The sequence below is a fragment of the Choloepus didactylus genome, chromosome 10, assembly GCF_015220235.1.
Source record: "Choloepus didactylus isolate mChoDid1 chromosome 10, mChoDid1.pri, whole genome shotgun sequence".
Lineage (NCBI taxonomy): Eukaryota > Metazoa > Chordata > Mammalia > Pilosa > Megalonychidae > Choloepus > Choloepus didactylus.
The window spans coordinates 76,426,879-76,451,066 of NC_051316.1; the positions used below are offsets into that span (position 1 = coordinate 76,426,879).

The 24,188-nt window shown below is 35.3% G+C and overlaps 1 protein-coding gene across 4 annotated transcripts; it reads right to left on the reverse strand.

The window, feature by feature from the left end:
• Window positions 1-2,911: 2,911 nt before the first annotated feature.
• C9orf72 (C9orf72-SMCR8 complex subunit) lies at window positions 2,912-23,762 on the reverse strand. Of its 4 annotated transcripts, none has more exons than XM_037797643.1 (11): window positions 23,709-23,762; window positions 18,881-19,368; window positions 17,794-17,853; window positions 14,743-14,838; window positions 13,955-14,019; window positions 12,737-12,809; window positions 10,870-10,986; window positions 8,807-9,042; window positions 6,107-6,164; window positions 4,878-4,987; window positions 2,912-4,772 (listed from the first exon to the last, which is right to left on the reverse strand). In XM_037797643.1, exons 2-11 carry the CDS (start codon window positions 19,322-19,324, stop codon window positions 4,586-4,588), a joined length of 1,446 nt encoding a protein of 481 aa, XP_037653571.1. In that variant the 5' UTR covers window positions 19,325-19,368; window positions 23,709-23,762; the 3' UTR covers window positions 2,912-4,585. The 4 variants fall into 4 exon arrangements, 3 of the variants coding, with proteins under 3 accessions (XP_037653571.1, XP_037653569.1, XP_037653570.1); XM_037797641.1 differs by lacking the exon at window positions 23,709-23,762 and adding an exon at window positions 23,371-23,473; XM_037797642.1 differs by lacking the exon at window positions 23,709-23,762 and having other exon boundaries at window positions 18,881-23,356.
• Between the last annotated feature and the right edge of the window lie 426 nt (window positions 23,763-24,188).

Below are 24,188 nucleotides of genomic sequence, written 5' to 3' on the forward strand. Positions count from 1 at the left end.
GGGATTGGTGTAGGGCCCTTGGGACTTCCATGTAGGACCCTGCCACTAAGCTGTGAACTCTGCGGGCCTCTGTGGAGGAAGACTGTGCAACATCACAGGTGAGCGGAATCTCCAAGGTTAGCTCTCTGCTGTGGTGTTGCGAAGGCGTGTCTTCCAGCCTGCTGAAAATATGACCATACAGGGCATGGAAACTTCCCACTTCTGCAGACCTCCACCTGCTGCTGCGGGCCGATCCTAGCTCTGGGACAATTAGCTGTGGGTGTGCAAAAGACTATCATCATGCCAGATACTGACGCAGATGCCTGGGGCATGGTAGGCACTCCGCCCTGTGCTTGACCGTGTGGCTCTTGCTGCCAGACCTGCAGCCACTTTTGGGGTTTTTAAACTAACCCACTTTCAAACACCAACCCCAGGTTTCTCCCCACTGTGGTGCAGTGCCATTTCCCCAGCAGCCTCACTCACTCACTAGATTCCGAATACAGGCTCTTGGTTTCACCAAGTGCACAGTCACTGTGGATGTAGCACACCTTGTCCAGCCAGTACAACCCTGCAACTGGTATTCTGGAGCACTATCTTTTATCTAGTGTTTTTCACGGAGAAGTACTTTGCTTTGTCTCTCCTAATCCGCCATCTTGGATCCTCCCTTCCAAGCATTCTGAATGTTTACCCACTTAATCTCCAAACAACTCTATGATATAGGTTCTATTCTTATTCCTGTTGAATAAATGAATATACCTAGGGAGCACAAAGAGGTTAAATACCTTGTCAAAAGTCACCCAGCTGGGAAGTGGAAAAACAAGGACTTGAACCCTGGCAATCTGGCTCCAGGACACATGCTCCTAACAACTCTACTACATGCCTACAATAGCAAAGAGAAATATAGTCCTTCTCCATAAAATCCAGTATGAACAATAAAGCTGACTTTTTGCATTTGTTCTGAACGTTCTGAAAAATCACAATAAAAAGATTTCCACATCACTTATATCTCCAGAAATGTCTTAGGAGAGATACATGAAACAAAATGCGGGGTGTAAGTGTTTTTGCAGTTTCAAGTTCCAAAGAACAGAAGAGTAGAGAAAACAAAACAATGGTGTTTTTAAGCAATAAATGCTGTTTTCTTTCAGCCATATGGGAGTTTTAAAACTTGACAGTCCCATTCAGCTCTCAAAGCATTCCACATTCCCCACCCACAAGCAAATGCCAGAGGGTGCTAGTTTGAGGCAGCTCTGAGCTCAGGAATGATTTTCTAAATACTGTATCAGATTTCTTGAATGGTCATACTCCACAGATGGATATTTACCATTGCCCTAAACAGTCTGATGAAAACTGCTTAGCAATTTAGCAAGCAAGCAATTTAAATAGAACATTTCAGCAAGAGAAGAGACCATGAGGCACACAGTAAGAGAAAATGAGAGTATCACTACTTCAAAAAGACTGAAAATCACAGCTTAAGGTCTTTGAAATGTTAGAGCTAGGTTGTACTTGGCTCAGTATTAATGAAGGACTCACAGAAAAAAAGGTTTTGATTACATAAAGAAGCAATTTCCACAATTTGAAGGAAATGATGATTCTTTTTAGAGAGGATGATGAAATAAAATGTTCAATGCATTCATTATATTCATGTCACTAACATTTTACTGGATGCATGCCCTGTGCCCAGAACCATGCTAGGCACTGGAACACAAAAATAAAAGACCTAGATCTTGTTCTCTGGCCTAGTAGGGGAGATGGACAAGCAAAAGAATAGTTTAGTAAATGCAACAAAAGAAATAAGTACTAGTTAGACCAGTGGGGAGTAAGATTCGAGGGATCAACAGAGAACACAGTGTTACAATGATTTTGGACTTAATTCTTTAAGAGATTGAGAGACATTAAGCAGCAATGATAATCAGATTTAGTTTTAGAAGGATCATGCTGATAACAATGTGAAAAATGGATTGCAGTGGGAAGACATCAAAGGCAGGATGAGTTCCATTCTTCAGAAAAATCATTCCACAATTCTGTTACTTCCCTTTCTTCTTCCCCAACCCATTCCTTTTTGTCCCCCAAACACAATTTAAAAATTAACTAATCTTTTAAAGGTGCTATTTAGTTTCCAAGTATTTGAGGTTTTCCTAGTTATCTGTTGTTTCTAATTTAATTCCATTTTGATCAGAGAACATACTTTTATGACTTGAATCCCTTTTAATTTTTTTTTTAAATCTTTTAATTTTTAAGACTTGTTTTATGACTCAGAATATGGTCTATTTTGGTGAACGTTCTACGTGCTCTTGAAAAGAGTATGCAATTTACTGCTGTTAGGTAGTGTTCTATAAATGTCAACTATGTCAAATTGGTTGACAGTGTTGTTCAAGTCTTCTATATTGGACACGTCCTGATTTTCTGTTTCTTTTTCTATCAAACATTGAGAAGGGCTTAAAACTTTCAACTATAATTGTGGATTTGTCTTTCTTTTTGCCAGTCTATCAGTTTTTGTTTCATGTATTTTAAAGTTGTTATTAGGTAAATAAACTTTCATCTTGAATATCTGTACTGGATACATGGAACAAATAACTTCAGTTTTGGTTATATTAAAGTTATTATATCAGGAATTTTTTTTAAAAGAATTTATTTGAGTATTATTTGACATTTGAAATATTAATGTATCATTTTAAAGCTCAAAATGCAATTCTAAGAGTTAAGCATAAAGTTTTTTTTTTTTTTTTTCTGAAACAGGATTCCAGCATCATAGAGAACCCTTAAATATATTTTTTTTCAGAAGAGAAAAGTAATTAAAGAAATAGTTTAGATGCAACATAAGTATCAGCTAAACTGGAAATTAATCAGTCTTCCAATATCACAGTATTGCTTTTCCTAACAAATAACTGAAAGAGACAAAATTTCAAATTTAGTTTATTTAAAATTTCCCATGTAGGAGAAATGATATATAAGAATGTTTACACATGCTTTAATAACTTATTTCACTGTACAATTTGCATTCTGTGAACAGTAGAATAAAACCAACAAAAGAAAATGATTTAGTCAGCACTTAAATAACAATCTATTGTATATAAAGTCTTGAGTAAATTGATACCCTGCAAGATGGTCTCTATAATTTTTTCATGACTTTGAGCTATTGCGCATCAGTTATCTACTTCAGTATATGTCTAAACATCAAGACATCTACACCTTTGTTACTAGCGATGGGAAAGTTACTATGACCTCTCAGGATAGAATGTGTTCTTTTTGGTTAAATTTGGTGGGCAACGACACGCAACTCTATAACTTTTATCCATTTCTTACATTTTTTCCCTCTATTACTTCCACAATTTCAAATAAAAATATTAATCTGTGTTTGTGTACAGTACATCATTACTGTTCTAGCACAGAATTATGTTCATCAGTTATTTTATAGCTAGCAAAATGGTCCAAACATATTAAGGAAACAAAAGAAGCAGAGTACTTAGTTCTGCCAAAGTGGCACCTAGTAAAGTACCACTTCAGCAAAGCTTCTCCTGCTATTCCTCATGATGTGGGCAAAGAGACATGCAAACAACTTCAAAAATATGGGCAGAAACTTAAGGAAGATGACAAGAAACTGTTCTCTGTTTCTGAAAAAAGATCTTACTAGTTATTGTATTCTGTATTACATTTTATATTTTATAATATTGGATTTAGAACAAATGCCAAATCAGTTACAGGGTAAGATTATGAAAGAGGTGTTTTCCTCTTGTTTTAGATGAAAATACCTGACCAGTGAAAGCTGAACTTCTTCTAAGTAATTACATTTTCCAAGGGAAAAAAAGGCACAGGAGGTAAACATTTCAATTTGGCTCAAAAGTAATAAAAATTAATTTAATTTAAAAAGTAGGCAACAACTAAAACACAAAGTCCAATTTCCTATATCTTCTTGGACAGAGTTCAACTATATAAGATAATTAACAACAACAACTATAAAAAAAAACACTCTGAATGATGTTCACCATCATCAGGGGACTGTCCATACTGACTGACATTTCTACATGGACTGAATCCTTAGGACTAAGTCTACAAAGTAAGATCTAATAATTAATTTTGAGTAAACCTCTGCTTGATCACTACTTTCTTTCTAAAGTTTAACCCAATTTCATGCTAACTTCCTTTCTGTGGAACTGAAAATGATTCAGATGCTCTAATTTTCAGTTGATTGCAAAACTATCAGACAAAAAAGAACACTAAAAGATGGAAAGTCAGCTAGTATTATATCTGTGAAACCTAACTCAAGATGTCACTTTCATATGTAAACCATGAATCATAAGTTTCAAAAAAACAGTAGTTGTGGTCAAGTTTATATCCTATTGTCATTCTATCTTTAAAATATAGCAGTAACATTTATTATAATTGTAAACATGTCTGTATCCCGAGAGAGTACATCTAGGAAAAGAGGCAATCATTTTAATGATGCCCCTGACATTCCCTTACAGTCTTGTGACAACTGTAGTGAAATTAATCTTAACTACAATTGCTGAGTAGGACTCTGAGGCATGACCAGAGAGAATGTTTCTCACACCACTGAACTGCTTTGGTAGCAATTATGATTGTGATGAACTACACATAAGTTACACATTTAAAAGGTCATTAGAACATCTCTTTCTTGTACACTAGTGTAGAAAGGCCTTCCAAAGATAAATGAGTGTAGGCCTGGTTTAATTTTTTCAGCTAGAGCCATTATTATGTTAAGATCGCCCTCTGCTGCTAAATCAAGGTCTGTTTTCAGGTTCCGAAGAGATTTAAAGGGCTTTTTACCCTTCTGCCTGTAAATGATTAAAAAAGAAAAAAAGAAATTATAACATGGAAAACATCCAAAGGGAACAAAACAATGTGCAAAGGTTTTTCTTCCGTATAGGATTTTTACTTACGTATCATCTTCTATATATTTTATTAGTGTCAAGGCTTTTCTGTGAAGGACAAGCAGAAACTGTGCAAGAAAAGTACTCCTGAGAGATAAACCTGGTTTCAAATGAAAGACCTGCAGAAAAATGAACCATTTTAATAAGTAATTTACTTCTATTCTGCTTATACAGCAAGTTCCCATCACAGTGATGGCCAGTGTCTGGCAGATAATATACATTACAGCAGTTCTCCTCAATCATTTCCACTGACGCCCCTAACAGACAGACAGGAGGTGACGGAAGCAGCGAGGATGGAAGCAATCTGACCTTTTAAGTTCTCTATTTACCTTTAAAATACATTTAAATTTTTAATTCTACCTCAGAATGTATTTATTTTAATATTAAAAATCAAGATATACATTACTTCTACCTAGTTGTGTTACTTAACTTTTTCTGCCCAAATGTTCAAATAAAATTGAAGCTCCCAGAAGTTGAGCCTTGTTAATACTATGGTTTTGAAACTCATATCTCTATACTTTTGGGGAGTGCGAGCATATGAGTGGAGGGTGGGAGAGATTTTATTTCAGCTTGAGAAGCACGGAATTACATGACTAAGAATTCTCCTTGAACTCTGCAAACATGTCAGAAACCATACAGATCTGGAACAAAAATCTCTAGTAAACACAAGGATTTCATTATTTTAAAGTTGCATTTATAACACAGTTTCCTGGCCTGATCCCCAGAAAGGTACTATGGCAAGGCTCCGTTAAACATTAAGATTTAATTCCCATGTAATCTACAGTGTTCTTCAAATGTATAAAGTATTTTTCCCCCCAAAGAATAAGACAAAAAAAAAAAAAAGCTATCATTTAAAGAGAGTACTAAGTTTTATGAGACATTTTTGGTTCAAGTAAGGCTAATATACAATACCACTCCACCCCTACAAAAAAAACCAACCAAACAAAAAAACATACACACACCAAAAACCCAAAACACTGAGGTATAAGTTAGTGTCTGAAATGAAATTTATCATTTGTACTGGGGAATGCTGCATCTTTAATTGTTAATACACAGGCTCTCCATTAGTAACTCAAAGGAAAAATCACTTAAAGTACTTTAAAAAGATCAAAGACACCACAAAAAGATGACTTAATTTTATGATGCTATACATATATATATTGCACGTCTTGTAGGATATACTAAACAAGAAAAAGCATCATGTCATTCACTCTGACAATCTCAGGTTCAACATTTACCTGATCCAGAAAGGCTTTTACTAGAGTGTCTCTGTGCAAGACATCTTGAAAAACATTCCTGTGAAGAAGAAAAAAAGTAAAACCACTGAAATGGCTATACAATGCTACTTTCCACAAACCCCCCACTCCAGCCAATTGATTAAATTCTTAGAAATGCATATTATGTATAAACACATCTGAATGAATATAGATGTATATATTTGGAGATATAAAATATATATTTATTTTAAGCCAAGGATACATTTGTATATACTAGAGTTTTTCAGACCACTATATAATAATTTTTTCTAAAGAGTGTAAGTAGTCCCCAGAAAGACATGTATGTATCTATTTTAGTACTCTCACCTTACTAAAAATATTAAGAGCCTTCAGCAATCAAAACATTGAATTACCAATTCTTGCCATCTTTACTGAGAATAAAACAACAAAAACAAACACACCACCATTACCACCAAAAAAACTCATAAAATGTTAACTTTATGTACTAGTAACTTCTAATAAGCAGTTTAGGAAGAGGAAAGATAAACGGACAAATGCATCAGAAGCATTAGAATGGGATTAAGGAACATACCAGACAAATATCTGCAATATCACAACCACTGGGTTTGCATCAATAGGCCCACCACCTTGCAGGTAACATGAACCAGCTACCCAAGAAAGTATGACCTACCTTGGCAATTTCAGAGTGAGAAGTCAAGACATAATACACAATACCTAGGATATAATATGTGCTAAAACAAACAAAAGTGATCACTCTCTTCCCAAACTTCCCAGCCCATCCCTTCATCTTTTTCCTCTTCTTTACTTTCTACTTCCCTAAGGAATTTACTGAAATGCTAGGCTATGCTCAGGTCAAAGGGATAATATAACACTTAATAAAGTAAGTGATTTTTAATGGAAAAGGAGTGGCAGGGAAAGAGGCTGGATGTGTGTGAAGTAAACAGGCAAGTACCTCCAATTTCCCAGTTTTACCAGATGGCTGTGCCAAACTACCAAAGAAGGAAACTCAAAGGGGAAAAAAAAATCAGTATTTCACAATGACTGGCTGTCCAACTGGTGGCTAATGTGGACACAGACAGCACCCTTTCTCTGGCCTTAGAAAGAAAACGAGGCTAAGTTTAGTGTTCTGAATATACCTGTTGCACTGAATGTCTTGGTCGCAAATGAACTGGACGAAACAAACTTATTAAAAAAAAAAGTATTTTCAGCGACTGATTTTTTCATGTATTAGTAGTGACTGAAATTATTCTAAAAAGTTAAAATTAAAAATAACCAAACAATAAGTGATATTGTTTAAAATATATTAAAAAGTCAAATAAATCCATTTATGTACAAGTTAACAACACAATCTAAGAATTGAAACACTATTTTTGGAGCATTTTATGTTCTGAAAATTTATTTAGAGCTGGAAGCAAAATTTAAAAATTCATGACACTATTGTCTAATCAGTAAAACAAGCAAGCATAGCTGGCCAAAATGAACAAGATATCAAAAGCACACACATATATCACTTCTAAAAAATAAACAAAAATACTAAATGGTTATAAACACATTTTAAAGTTGACAATGTTCCCCAAAAATAGTTCCCAAGCAATCAACCAAAGAAGGGGAAAAATACAAAAAAATGAAGAAAATGTTTAGCCACAAGTTTTTGAGAATTCCAATTTTGTATCAAAATGACCGATATTTGAAAACGTAGTGATGGGGAATTCCAATTTTAAGCATTTCATTTTCTAAATCAATTCCCCTAAAACTTTCTAAGGAAAGAACAAGGAGCACTGGAGAAGTGGGAAAATATTGGTACCATTTAAATCATCTTTCTGCATCTAGAGACACATGGGGCTGGGTATCGCCCAGCACTGGACACAGTGCTCCTATTCTACATGTTTGGTCGACACTTTCTATATAGCTACTGGTACGCCTCAGTATCGATAGCCTCAGTTCAAACCTTTTCATAGAAATAAGGACAAGGTTTCTTGCTCCAACTTTATTGCTGCTTTTCACCTGGATTATTAACATCTATCACACTTAATGCACACATTGTATGTGCCAGGCACTATTCTAAGAACTTTTAATTGACTAAAGAGAACCATAATAGTACACTACAATTCTTTGCCTAATTTCAGAACATCATTACAGTGTTTTCTTGGGTTTTATGATTACAGATTTATCATCATCCTATTTTTAAAATTGGGTATGTCTGCATTCAACATTTTATTATCATTATTTTTTCGCTGTTTGATTTACTGGCCAGACTTTGTGGCAGGAAATGAACAGTACAACATAAAATACAAAGTAAAAGAATGCCTGATTAACCTATTTTGACAATTTTACTGTATTTTATATTTCTATATCAACAAAAACAAATGTCTTAGAAATACTCCTTTGGTTTAATTAATATGCCTGTTCAACAACTACCATATACCAGATTATAACCAATGTAAGTACCTAGAAGCTTAATATGTAAGTTAAATAAATACTTATTTTAAGGGATAATCTAACCTATCTTAGGGGAAACACAATTAAATTAAGGAAACACAATTACATTAAGAAGAATGGACACTTGAGAGAAAAAAGTAACCAAATGCTTTTTCAAGTATGACTCTAAAACACAGGCTTGTGTGTTTTGTTTTTACTCATAAAAGGTATCAATTCATTTTACTGCTTAAAGACAGTATCAAAAAGAAGAGTATTACATACAAATCAGGAGTGAAACTTTCATCTGTGTAGATGATTGTATCCTGAGCCATGTCTTCTTCTGAAGTGGCCCTCCAGAAGGCTGTCAGTTCTGATCTCATGTATCTACGCTGATTATAAATATGTTCATGACAGGGGGGCATCTGCTTGACAGTATTGACATCCACATCTATGTGTGTGGTGGGATAAGGAGCATACATGACTTGTCGGAAGGGCAGCACAAAGCTTCCAGTTGAATCCTGTCGTAATGAAAGGAAAACTTACTTTTTTTATACTTGCCAACATACATGGAAATTTTTCCTAGTTAAAATTGGCTTTGATTTAGTAAATCCATCTTTAGAAATTTATCCTAAGAAATTAATCATGATTGTGTGCATAATGTTAATGACAGGAGTACTCACTGCAGCACTGCCCCCACTCCAGAAAAATCCTACAGAAAGTAGAGTTCCCATATACCCCTTAACAGCAAAAATCAGAAATAATCTAAGCATCCAAAAGAGAAGTGATTAAATAAATAAAAATGGTTTATTATTTAGCTGCTAAAAATGAAATCACCAAAGTTTATGTATTGGTATTGAAAGATGTTCACAATAAATTGTGAGAATGAAGCAGGTTAGAATAAGTAGAGGATAATCCAATGGGGGAGAGTTATGAAAAAAAAAATAATAATAAAGAAGGGGAAAAAAGGCCAGAAAGATATTCTTGATTATTCATATATTCTTTTAAGCGTCAATCAATAAGTATTTTTGTAATAAGATGAAATGTACTTCTTCCCAGGTATAGTCAGTTAGCCAGTTACCATGTATCAAGCACCTACTGAGTATGAAGTATTGTGCTATCTATATTCTATGGCTAGAACAGATGACAGAAGGCTATTCCAGATTTTTCACTCTTAAAAATAATGCAGTGATAATCATCTTTGTAAATAAATCTCACTCCATATGTAAGTTTTCCCTTAGAATGAATTTCTAGAAATAGAAATGGTTAGTCTTTGAACATTTTTAAGGCTCTTGATGTATAATGTCAGAGTATTTTCTGGAAGGCTATACAATTTATACTTGCACAGAGAGTATTTTAACAAATATTTTTCATTAAATTACAGTGTCAAATTTTTCTCTATGCAGCTGGTACAGGACCCTTTCAATACTAAAGTTACATAATAAAATGAAATGCTGCTGAGGAAATAAAAGTATTAAGCACTTTATTATGGCTTTAAAAGGAAGAAATTCTAATTTTCAGATTTGTACAATTCAAATCAGAATGTTTCCTTTAACTAGTTACTGTAAGTAAATACTATTATTCTGAGTTTGTAGTAGACACATTATTGAAAATGGATATAAAGTAGGTTAATTTTTAATTGCATCAATTTGTAATATTTTTTTTTTCTGCCATGGCTACAACCTCAAGAAAACATTCATTAAAGGGACAGTTACATAACCATTAGGAAAACTGCTTCTTCATGCCTTTGTCTATAATTGAAATACCAATAATAGTTTCAATAAAGGAAACAATTTTCTTCCCTTTCATTACTGAAAATAATTGCTAAAGTACAGTTTATCTGTTTTGGTCCTTGAAAAGCAGACTCAACTAAATGAAAGAAAAATATGAATGCACATGCACATACACATATGCAAACTGCTCAAATCCTATACACTTTTTCAAGATAGGAAACAGATTAAAACTTTTTCTCAATATATGAATGTGATGCATAAATGCAAAACAGTACCACCAAAATTCAAATCTGCTCATTTAAAAAGGACTGTTCCCATTTCAGATGTACACTTTGATTCAAATACATACTTAAAAATAGAAAAAAAAGTCTTAAGGCCAGACATGCCACTACAGGCAACCAAACTGAAATACAAGAGAATATTCCACAGTGTTTCACTGATGATAATAACTATAAATCCATAAAACATATATACTTGATGCTCTGTGATGGTAAAGGAAGTCAGTCCCTGGGTAAACATAGGATATATTAAATATTAATATTTAAAATATATATTTCAAGAGTCTCAAAAATGATTTTAAAAATTTGTTTCACTGGTGATAAATGGAAACTATACCTTTAGTAGACCTTGTACAAAGAGTCCTGACTCATATTTAAATGAAGATTCAGCTTCACATAATCTGGAGCATTTTCTCTCTGCTGGAGTCAGAAAAAGGCATAACGTTTTCACTATCTATAAAAGAAAGGATTTTAACATTAAAATATAAAGTAAAAAGGCCACTGGTTTATTATGAAATAAATCTGAATAGAAATTGTTATCATCAATAAAATACCCCCCGAGAAACAAGTTTTCCTCAGTCACCTACTATATCCATAGGAAATAACACTGTTGCTTAAAACAGAGATTCTGCAGCCGAATAAGTCTGGAGAATGCTTGGTATGTTTGGTGTATGATATCTCAAAACCTTTAACATTTGAATATGTATTGGGACTCCCCAGGTGAGTGAGATGCTACCGAGACTTTCTCAAACTTATTTGACCATGGAACCCTTACTTCAGTGGGAAATAACGATCTTATACCATCCTTTATTGTATCTCCACCAGTAGCAAATGATTTTTAGACAAGTGAGCAATTATGGACCAAAAAACTGAATGCAGTTAAATTAGGCAGAATTATGGCTTCTGTTTAATAGTTCTACATAAGGAATCCCATTATAATGGTTATTGAGGACTGTCTAAATCCTTCATTAGAATGAGAATTAATTCTACCAAATTTGATTTAGAAAGCCATTGGTTGGAGTTTAGAAACCTCTGATTCTAATAGAATTTGACCTATAAATCTATTACAAAAAAACAGAAAGCCATGGAACTACATTGGAATCTAGAAAATATCTAGAGAGTTATCATGTTAAAGCAGTTCTTTAATCCTGGAGCTGTGCAAAGTTTTTTCCCAAATTGAAAAGATGAAAGAGAACCTACTCTGCCTGAAGCGGGTGGAGGATGAGAAGAATGTGGAAAACACAGAGCCTCAACCACAGAGCCTATCTCCCCCATAAAGGAGACTGAGAAGATCCTTTGTGGAACTCTAGAGCTTTGGGGGACACAGATGGAAAGCTTTCTTCTTTGGGTAATAGAAATAATAAACAACATCACTAGTCACTAGATGCAATATAAACAATAGTGATATACTAATCTCTTTACATAGTACATGTTTCTAAATGGTTGATGAGCAATACAATTTCGGTAAATCAAGGCTTTGTCAAGTGCACAGGCTAGCTTTTTAAAGAAAAAAATAAATTACAAATATCTTTGTAAAGCAAATAATCATCCTCAATATATATATCCTGATAAAACTCTTTAAAAAATATTAGTTTTACTCAAATTGATGGATACACACACACTTATCTCTGGACCCTTTCTAATTAATGATCTAATGACTAATGCTTGGAAACATACCTACTCAGCTATTTATTAACTCATGTAATACTGAAAGAAATGGTCACAAACATTATTGAATAGAGTTTAACTCTACTGACCACTCAAAAGTAATAGTTCCTTAAAAGCTTCCCCTTGGTTATCTAGGGGAAAACCAAGATAATGGAGTCAGGATGAATGACTAAATAACATTTCTTTGGCACTAGTACCAAAAGTACATGGCAATCTTCACATTTATTTAAGATAACACTAGGAAATATAAGACAATTACATTTAAAAATACCTAATTTTAAAATATTCTCAAAACTACTTAGATACAAATGAGACTTGTATTTATGAGTTATAAAAATGAAACTGATAAATGATTTCACATTCAAATAGTTTACTTCAAACTCATTTTTGCCACATGGTGTCATAGCAATCTGGTCAGATTATCTTGCTTCCCTATATTATTAGATCATCTAAACTGCTGCCTAATTTTTAAATTACAATTTACCGTATGTTAGCTTAAAAATTCAAATGATTTGCTGAATTATAAAATAAATTACCTTATTTACTTTCTCTGCACTGCTACCTACTACTACAGAACAGCCACAGGTTTGCAGGTGTGAGCTAATGGCACTGTAAATTAAATAAAAAAAGATTAAAAACATTGGCTGTAAAACAATTTCACAAGGTAAAAATATAAACCCAAGTAACCTTCAAATAACTTAGAATACCTTTACATGATACAAAGCTGTAAGTATAATGCCATCTTTTATTTGTATAGTACTTAACTTCTTCCAGAGGCCTTTCATAGAGATTCTTTCATTTGAACCTTAAGACAACCCAGTTAGTTAGCAAAATATCACTGTTCAATAGCTGAAGAAAGTGAAATGTAAAGAGGTTAAATTATTTATTTAAAGCCAAATGGGATTTTTTTTTTTTTTTCAAGTATGAGTGGCTGACAATGAGCAGAATTAAGACTAGGGTGCTTCTGACTCAATCCATTAGCTAGGCTAATGGTACTAACACTTCTAATACTCCATCAAGAGCTTAAAGGAAAGACTGTGGACATAAAAGTGAATATATTATCCTTTACTACTCATTTGTAGAAATGAAATTTCACGATAATGAGAAACTGTAAAGAAACATCAAAATAGAAGATAATACAGGCAGAGAACTTAGCACAATGACTAACACACAGGCACGCAATAAATATTGGTTATTAGTGTCATAATATTTCTTAGAAGAAATAGAAATAGAAACTGCTAGCTATTAGCTATCCTTAAGTGTTTATTACATGCCAGGAACTGTTCTAAGTTCTTATATGATTTATCTCATTCAAGCCTACAATAACCCTGTGAAATATTGTTACAGATGAAGAAATGGAGGTACAAACAGTTCAAGTAACTTGCCCAGGGTTACACAGCAATAACCCAGGCAGTCTGTTTTAGAGCCTTCACTCTTAAGTACCAAGCTCTACTGCAAAAAGTAAAGAAATACTGTATACAGAAATCAGAACTGAACAAGGGACCAAGATTTCCTGTCTGGGCACTATGGAAACTTAGCCTCTTTAAATGGGAGTAACATCAAATATGTCACAGATATGTAATGAGTGAAAAAGAAACACAAAGCTAAACAACAGTTCAGATATGCAGTGCTGCTCCCAGTATAATCTAGGTAGGTATTCTGTTATATTTTCCTCCTTCCAAATCTTGTTCTAGGTGAACATAAAACTTGTATTTGCTTCATCCAGCTTTTATGAAAAGAAACAAAACTCTTACTTGAGAAGGAAGCCTTCATGACAACTGTCACCAATATCATCATCATTGAGTACTGTATCAGTTATCTAAAAGGCATAAAAAAAATTAGTCTGGCTATAACATAACATTGAAATAATACTTTCAATACCAGTTTTCTAAAGTGTATTTTGCCCTCATTTCTGAGCATCAGGAATCCCTATAAAACAATCTCTGTGCGCTACCATAAACTTCCAGAACAAATGTGAAAGCTGGTCAGGCAGGTTAAACAACAATTTTTACAAGAATAACTTCCTCTTCTGGGCTGTCAGAACCAGGAGACAAGTCTTAGGACAAAGACAGAGAGCAACAACAATAGTTTCCTAAGGATATCTTTGTACATGCATACTGCCTGATTCAAAATGTCCTCAATAAATGATTACGGGAACCAAATTAGAGGATATAAATAAACTTCCATTAAGAGCTACTGCTTTGTACACTGCTTTGTTACAAAAAGTACTGCATTAAAAACTGATTGCTTCTATACGGTCTGGAATTCTCCCACTTCTAGGAAATACAAAGTGATGAAATAAATGAAATCAATTTCATTTTATCATAGTTATTACTAATCAAAAAAACCTCTGGCTACAATAGTCAAGAGTTTATGCGTGCTTGTTGGTTAAAGTGGATAGCACTTCGTAAGAATAGTATACATAACAAAAATACATAATACTACAATTAGAATATTACCAATACACAGAATGGTAATATAACTAAAGGTAATTGCTAAAGGGTACAATTGCTCCTATTTAATAATACAAGTAAGAACTTACATCTATTTCTTCAGGAACACTGTGTGATTTCATAGATGAAAGCAGTTCCATTACAGGAATTACTTCACCAGTAAGCATCGGAATAATGCTCTGACCCTGTGAAATAAAGTATAACGAGGTAAAGAAAATCACACAATATGAGATAAGCTGGGCAATAAATCAATTAAAAATGAAGGCAGAGAATAACACTCTTTGATGGAAATATTTGGTAACTTGTTCAAACACAGTCCCAACTAGTCTACTACTCCAAAATATTTGAAAGAATTCATATGCTATTTAAAGCTCATTTTCCTTCTTCTAGGAATAATTTTCTTTATTCTGCATGGAATCACTGGTTTATCATTTTCTGGTACATGTGATAACTAAATTGTCATGCTACATTTAAAAAGGATCTCCTTTGAAATTTATTTGAAGTATAAAACCTCTTATTAATTAATGGTCATTGATGTATTTCATACTTAAAAATGAGGAAAGCAAAGCATAGAAAAGCTTTGAAATCCTTAGTAAATAACTCAGTAACAAAGTCTGAATCACTTCACTTGAACCTCTACATTTAACCTCCACATTCATGATAGGGTATAATCTACCCAAATGAAAATCAACATTACATAATTTTATTTTTAGAGCCAATGAAACAGAAAGGTTTCCTTTAGAGTTTTTTAAAAATAATACTCCTACTTATTACATCTCAAAAATATAATTTTGAAATTTTTAATTTCTAGAATCAAACTGAAAACTGAATAAAAACCAGCACAAGTGTAAGGTACCTCAATTATGCATGATCTCTCATTTACTCAACATCCTCCCCAATAGTTGCTTGACCAATATGAATATGTAAACTTTTAAGGATGTAGATGAAATTGTCAAATGTTTATCGATTTTTAGATTATTTTAAAAAATCACATATTGTTTAAGATCAGTTTAACAATAGTTTTTTTTTTCCTAACTCATATTTCATGAAACTATTTTATTCAAACTCTTCACATACATCTTCAACATCAGAACTTCTGTCATCCCTAGAGCCAATTTTTGAGTGACCTAACCCAGTTTTTCAGAGTACTTATCACTTAAGTTGCTTTAGAATTTAAATGTGACATTGTATCTGGAAATTTTATCCTAAGCCACAGATCCATTTGCATAATGTAGACAGTTTCATTACTTAAAAAACCTCATTCTTTAGTAATCTCCCCAACATAACCATTCATATTCTGCTTTTCAAAGTAATTGTTAAAATGCTTGCTTGTTTTCAATTATATTTAACATATTCAATCCAACAAGAATAATGCCTGAGTCTGTTAAATTTGCTTCCTTGTAAATTGATAGCATAAGATGATAGCTATAAGCATCCACAACTAGCACTGAGGTTTCAGACTAGTATGTCATCCTCAAATAGTATTTATTGTTCAAAATAGTCGCTGAATGCACGTAATGAGAGATTTGCAAGGACTCAATTATAAGGCAACTCCTATTTTTCAGAAAGGATCCTTCTGGGAAAATTCCCTTATGTTTAGCAGTACTTCATACATGATATCTCAAACATTTAGCATTATAAGCAAATGGATTTCCTTACTGGAACTCAACAAAAAAAAACTACAAGGCTGAAGAGAGAAGAGGAGACTGTAAAAGAAATCCCCGACGTTTCTTTTACTTCTTGGACTTCTCTATCTTGAATTTCTCAGCAGGACAACTTTCTTCCTGATACTGAGTAGGACATTTCAAGAGAAACCCTTAAAAGAAAGGTAACTACAGAAATTCTCTAAAAGTGGTCAACTTTGTAAGTATAGGTTTCTGGATTGAGAAAAATAAAAACACCAGTAAAAGCAGAATTTCATTGGCTCCTAAATTTATCTTGAAATAATTTTATTCTATTAGTCCATAACTACTAGGGACATACAGAGGTTGGCGAGACTCACCTCTCTGCCAGAAACTCTGCTTATTAACTACTACAAGTGAAGGTTGGGCTTCTCTTGGCAAATGAAAACCTCCTGTTATAAATCTCAGACCTCTCCCCAGATCTACCTCCTCTGGTTTGGAAAGCTATTTACAAAAGTGAAAACATATCAGTATTGCAGAGGAGATTATTTTAGGGGGTTATATATTATCCTTGTTTATGTCCCTGTATTTCAAAAGTTTTCAGAGAAGCTACTTTTTTAAAATATTATTCTGTTTCAGCCATGCAAAGGATAGCCAGAGAAAAGGCAATCCAGCCATGTTTATGTTGGCATTTGACAAGGAGGAGCAATGAGGGTGGCATGCCAGCAGCAATGGGAATAAAAGTAAAGAACTCTTTCTTCATTGGAGAAGTTCCCTTTAGGAGAACTTCTCTGCCTTACACTGAGGGTTTGCATTTAATTTCCTCAAGGGAAGCCATACCCTTTACAATCACGCTTCTCAAACTGTGGTGCCTACTCCCCAAGGGTACTGGTGAAGTGAAGAAAGATATTCAAAGCCATGAGGTAAACATGGTATATTTTCCTAGAGAGTCAGTATTGCCACTAGCATGGGCATAAGGGGATTAGGGTGGAATATAACCGGCAAATTTTAATATTAAAACAAACACATTATTATGGAGTAAAATGTAAATTGTATGAGTTTTAAAGATATGAGATCAAAGAAATATTGTGTTTATGGAGTCATGCCTGCATCTCCAGACTCCTCAGGGGTACACTCACTCTCCGCTGGTTACACCTACTTCTACAGAAAAATTTGAGAAGAAATACTTTAAAGAAAGTCTCATATAAACATTGTTGTTTTCACCATGGACAAGTCATCCGAGATTTATTCTGTGCAAACAGGAAAAAGATAGCAAAATATTAATTTGTAGGTGCAATTGCTATTATCCTTTGTTTACTTATTTAACTTTTCAAGTCTAAGATATGGAAATATTCATCTATTTTTTTCCCATACATTTCCATAAAGCCTCTATTCATTTTCAAGCTTACTCTGTGAAACTAGTATGTCTTTTAGGGCTTAACAAAGGCAGCCATCAGCCTTTTACAGTCATACACAGTGGGAATAAAGGTGTTTGATAGTATGCAATATGCCACTTACCTGATCTTCCATTCTCTCTGTGCCTTCTAAAACAATCTTCTGGACATTTTCTTGCCTTTCCTGGGCAAGAGAAAATTTACTCAATAAGAATATTAAAAAAAGTCATGTTGCTACTTGTTTATTTTTCACAATAAAGTTAAATGGAGGCTCATGATCTTCAGTAATTTAGCTCATTAGAAAAGTACTTTCTACTTCATTCCCCTCCAATCCTCCCCCAAAAAGGAGAATAGGGTATTAACCCAGCAAATCCATGCTCACATGCACAGTACAAAATATAATAAAAACTCTTCCTTCTGCAGTCAAAAACAGATAATTTAGCAGAAAACAACCACTGTAACATGTTTAATTTCACAAAGGAAAATAATGACCTAAACTTTTGAAATTAAATAAGACCAAGTTGAATCTGAAGACAGGGATTCCTGATTTTAAATGATTTTTCATTAACATGTGAAAAATAAGCCTGAAAACAGTAAAACAAACGAAACAAACAAAAAAACCTATTCTTTTAAAAGTATACGGAAATGTAAATATCATTATATATTAAACTATAGGATTTAGGGGCTAAAAATTATTTCTCTAAGCTTAATCTGCAAAACTCTAAGGAATTATCTCTTAGAAATCATTTGGTCCAACTTCCTCAGATTTTAGAACTTGCCAAAGAAGTTAAAGGAACCAAAGGCAACATGGCCAACCACTTGTGAAATAAAACAATTGTTTTTAACTGCTTATACCCACATACAGTATTAAGTGAAAGAATAAAGGCTGTGAAACACAAGAAAACACAGGTGTTAGACTCAGAGGCTCCCAAGACAAATCCAGACTCTAAAACTTACTAGATTTCTTAATTTCTCTAAGCTTTAGCTTTAGCTTTTCTTTTGTAATGTGGAACTACCACTTCCCACCTTGCAGGGTTATTAAGATCAGACACCAGACCAGAACTATTTGTTTTTAACAGGGCAGATGCAAAATAAATGATAGCAATTTTTTGAAGTTAATGGTGTATAACTTCTAAAAATTAGACAAAAATCTATCAGAAGATAAATTTTCAATGGCTAGAACATGATTAGAAAACTCAAAAACCACTCACCTTATGCATCCATATCCTTCCTTTCCGGATAATGTGTGTTAATCTGTCAACACACACTCTGTGAAGTGGGAGGTAGAAGCTAAGTTCTGTCTGTGGAAGTATAATTGATAGTCCATATGTACTCCTATCACCATTCCAGTTTCCATCGAAGATTAGTGAAACAATAATTACTCCTTTTTCTGACAAGACAAAAAACTTTACATCTATAGCCCCGCTCTCTGCATTTCGAAGGATTTCCCCATTTAAGGTGTGGTTAGCAAGAAAAGTTATTTCTCCATCGCTGAGTAGGACCTGTTCTGTTTTTGGAGCCCAAATGTGCCTCACTCTAGGACCAAGAATGTTGTCCCAGTAAGCAAAGGTAGCGGCTAATAAAGGCGATTCACCACTTAAAGCAATCTCTGTCTTGGCAACTGCTGGAGATGGTGGTGGACAGAGTGTGGACATCACTGCATACCAACTGTTTCATTATCCAAATGCTCCAGAGATACCTAAACAATGACATTCAAAACCAGTGATTAGATTCAGCATTTTTAAAGACATCCATCAAAAACCCAAATGATTTAGACTTACGTGTTTTTCTCCTCTCCATTCAAAACAGATTTGGAAGTATGCCTCCTACCAACATAATGACATTCAACTAGCACGGTAGGTGCACATTAAATACTTGTTGATACAATGATAATTTCACAACACATACTAACTTGTCACTTATATTCAGGACATACATTTAGAAATCCAAAATAATAATGAACTAAAAAAAAGGGCCTCTGAACATAGAGATAAATTGTTATATACTAAAGCTCAAAGAATAGATCATCACTGTTCCTAAATATCCAGTTTAACATTACGTGCAATTCTAATGATTGGATATTTGGTTCCTAAACCATAGAAATTAAAAAGAAGCACATTGGGATGGGGAGGGCTCAGACAGAGGTCATGACATCTGACTGCAAAAATACTTTAACCCTGATAAAAGGACAAATAAAACAGACAAAAGATCAAAAAACACCACAGTCTGGAGTTATAACAAAAAATGAGCATACAGTCCTGTTTTCCTCAATGAACTGTTTGGCTACCAGAGAGTACTAAAGCCCAATACTGGTGTTTAAAATGACATCGAAACATCAAGACAAAGATAAATATTTATTGTGCCATTCAAGAAAGCAGTATAGCATTTTATCTTTGTAAGAAGAGTTCTATTCTAAATAACTACTTCAGTTATTTAGAACATGTAGAGAATGAAAGGGCTGGGCGAGGCCCAGAAGTCCCACTGTTTGAGCCTTTCAATCTGAGAAAACAGAGCAGAGTGAACTGCCCAAGGTCACAGAGTCAGGCTGGAATCCAGTTCTTGGATTCCTGGTCTGCTTGTTCAACTTTATATCTTAATCCACTTAATATCTCACTCTAAAAGTATACATTCTGTGTGCTATCAGTGTAAAACTAATCATCCCTGCCAAACACTAAAACTGAATACCTGTATACAATGACCCAAAATGAAAAAAATTACAATTTCATTTAAGCATACCTAAAATTGAGGAATCTATTTATCATAATCATAATGGAGAGCAGTTAATAGATGAACTACGTTATACCTATCTTTGTCTGTATAATTATTTTGAGATATTATTTAACCTATAAATTCAAGTCAAAGTGAACCATTTTATTTAAAATAAATATTTTTATCTACATCCTGTCAAGAGAGTTCAGAGACTGAGGAAAAGCAGTGCCTTCACTTTTTAGAGCATTAGATGAGCACTTTTATCATAACATCAAGAAGAGGCACACAGAGCTTGGCAAAACACTAATTGTAAGTATGTGCAGAAATGGTGTAACACAAAGACAAGTTTTTAATGTGTGCATTTTTTACTTCATAAATTCATTTAGGTAATATTTATTTTCTAATATATCTATGTAATACACCTTAGAGACCACACTGTAAATTCAGTAGTACAGCTTGTTTAAAATATCCACGTTTTGGATACAATTTAAACAGTTTACAATAATATAAAATACAGGAACGCAATTTGAAACTGTAGTAATAGTATTGCTGTCATTAATACTGGCAAACTGGAGGCTAAGGACATGAATTCAGTTAACACAGTCAGAAAATTATACTGCACATTTTTTTCATTCCTGTTTGATAAAAAAAAGGTGAGAAATCATAAAGATAACAATATAGGTCACACATTTCAACATTACCTTGAAAATAAAAGCATTTCCTAAAAAGGAATTGAGCCCTAGAGCAAAATCTGATTTTCAGGAAAACTTTTTACCTGAAAATTAAACTGTTATATACCACAACTATATTCAGTCTCACTGCTGGTATAATTAGAAAGAAAAGGGATGTTGAATTCTTTAGTTTTGTATCCTGCCTAAAGAAATAAGCTGAGAAACTGAATGTCACAGGGATGTATAATTAGGAGAGTGGTAAAACAATTTTACTAACATCTGAAGTCCTCGTTTTGGTGCGGAAACTCCAAATATACAAGTCTGTCTGAAAAAAACTGGTTCAAAACCAGTAGTCTTTTATCTACATACTTTATGTAGTAGTATTGGCTACTTCAGGTGGCTATCAAACATTAGCTGTTAAGTCTTTTGAGGAAAACCAGAATCCAAATTGGGTGAGACCATGGCTTGCCACTCTGTAAACAAAGCACTGAGTTCATGAGGGTTTACCCAATACACTTTTAGAAAACAGTCCACATATATAGATATAATGATTATATTAATTAGCAGATGGTAAAACCACCAACAGAATGGTAGGTCTGAGGCTTTGCTTTTTCTTAAAACTTTGCTAACAGTAATTTCTCTGATTAGTATTTAAAAAGTTGGTTGGTCCTCTGCTTTTGTATATCAGAATTCTACCATTATTAAGATCCAAACTTGTAATCATGCTTTTTGGTTTTTTGTTGAGGTTTTTCCTGCTAGTCCGGAGAGAAGCAGGTCCCTAACCCAGACCACTTTCCATACAGGAACTGCACAGGTCCACTTCAATGGTAGTGAACAGCATGTAACATGAAATTGTTTGCAATACTTCCTTACTTTTTCACATGAAGCACAACTCAGACATGAAGTTCATGATACCTCTCTCTCAGGTAACCCTAACAGGAAGGCAAACTTACTACTCAGAAGGACTTCTTAATTAACATAGAGCCCAAGGCAGGCTTGAAAGACAGGAGTATTCTTTATAGGCTTTTCACTTCTTTCTGTGAAAACGAATTTTGGATTGTCAATTTAGGCAACTTCACAGTGAAAATACATACAAAACTTTAGCTCTTTTGCAACTGTTTCCTGGAGCAGGTTAGGACACACTTAGTGCACAATCTGCAACATAGTCTGTAAGTTCTCTCCTTTTTGTTTCACGTGCATGAAAAGCAGTCATTAAGATGTCGTTTCCAACTGATTCAGGGTTTTCCTAGTGTGGCAGTGCTTGGTAATGTGCTGATAACAGTGCCTGTGTTGCGTAACACCATCACATTTCAAGTATTCTATCTCCATATTACTAATTTCCCTTATATTACATACTTGTTTCTGTGATGTTCCTAGACAATGCCAAAAGTTTCCCAAAGTCTGGGAAAAATCGCATCGAACAGTATTTTCTAGTCCTATTTTGAACATTTTGTTCAAAGTAAAAGTAATGCCAGACATAATTGTGTATCCTTGCTTTGCACCACCGGTAATGAATGGGAACAATCCGAATAGCAATTATCCACCGGCCACAACTAGAGTGTTAGGACCACAGTTTAACTCTCCACTGCTTCTGAAAGGACCAACCCTTTTGGGCAAGTGCATGACCTCCCTCCTCTTGAATACAGAAGTCTGGCGGAGTACACAGCAGAAGGGTAATCAGTGCATTTCTTTCTGCAAATGATAACATCGGTAAGGGAAGTCCAAGTCAGAATGGTCACTCCCTTTAAGGAAGAAGTCTGTGCAACCTCAGGGCTGTGAAGCAACCAGGCCAAGTCTCACAGAATGGGAACACAACCCCGTCTAGAATGGTTGCCCAAATTTACAAGACATCAGCACACTTGAGAAACTTCTACGAAATCCTGTAGGCGTGCATTATTTCCACACCCACTTCCCCACGGCGCATTATCTCCTAGCGGACAGGGTCTATCTCCGGTTCCTCTTGGAACTTGGACCGGGGGTACCCCGCGCCGTCCGCCCCGCGGCCTTTCACCGGGGCCTTTTTCTTCTCGAGACCGCGGCGGCAGCGCACTGCGAGGCCCTCGGGGTCTCACGATGGGTCAGGGGAGGGGGCCTGCCCGGAGACTGCGGCCGGGGAAACCGGGAAGACGCCAGACTCCCATCGCCTGGATTCTGCGCCGCCGCCGCCGGGAAGCCCGGGGCCCGGATGCAGAAGACTCTTAGTTCTCAGGTTGGAAAACCCGACGCTGGGTTGCAGTCAGGAAGGAGAGGGAAAAAAGAAAGGACAGATTGAATCTTAGAGAGCCCCTGCCGCCACCCCCGCGCCATCCTGGCAGCCTTACCCCAAACAGCAGCTTGCGGGCGGGATCCTCACTCGCCTACTCGCCACGCCAGATCTTCAGCACTCGCGGGCGTAGAAACCGCAATCGCAGCCCCGGCCCCAGCCCCGCCCCTCCGCTCGTCTCCCGTCCCCGGCCCCGCCCCTCCGCTCGTCTCCCGTCACCCTCCACCCCCGGCAGGCCCGCCCCCTTGCGTGCGCCCGTAGGGTTCCCGAACGCGCCTTATTTTCTTGTGGTTAAACTTCATCTGTTCCTAACTTGCTCACCTTCAGAGAATACTGAGAGCGAGGGGACAGGGAAAAAGGCAGCAAAAACAAAAACACATCTAAACACACACTTACTTTGTCTAATTCCACCCCTAGAGGGGAAGAACCGGGCAGCGGGGATTGCTGTCGCGCTAAGCGCCATCTTATACGTGGGCGGAACATGTCACTGCTTGACACGCCTCCATTTCCTAGTGGGGCACCGTAGGTTACGTCGTTGGCGTTTTCGATTTGCGGCTATGTTGACGCAATCTGTCTGTGCAAGGAGCGATAATGAGTAGGCTGGCTGTTTACTCTTAATGGGTGACGCACAGCTTTATGTTAGCATAGGGTTTTCCCTAGATACAGGGAGTGGCTCTGCGTCCTTATTGGGGAAGTCTGCTGGGCCCCGAGAAAGCGAAACAGAGTTGTGAGTGGTTTTGTTTGTGCTCGGCAGGCAGTGAGCGCTCAACAAATACTAATGGATGAGTGAATTTAATTTTTCTTTATAACACAATTAAGAACCCTACGATTGCACCCAAACCCCAGTTAAATTTTTTCTTCACTATGCTCAGTTAC

Coding starts and splice junctions, on each gene's coding strand:
- C9orf72 (XM_037797643.1), bottom strand. CDS start 19,324: ATGTCCACACTCTGTCCACCACCATCTCCAGCAGTTGCCAAGACAGAG. Junction 17,854..18,880: donor GAAGGATATGGATGCATAAG/GTGAGTGGTTTT, acceptor TCTCTTGCCCAG/GAAAGGCAAGAAAATGTCCA. Junction 14,020..14,742: donor GTGTTCCTGAAGAAATAGAT/GTAAGTTCTTAC, acceptor TATGCCTTTTAG/ATAACTGATACAGTACTCAA.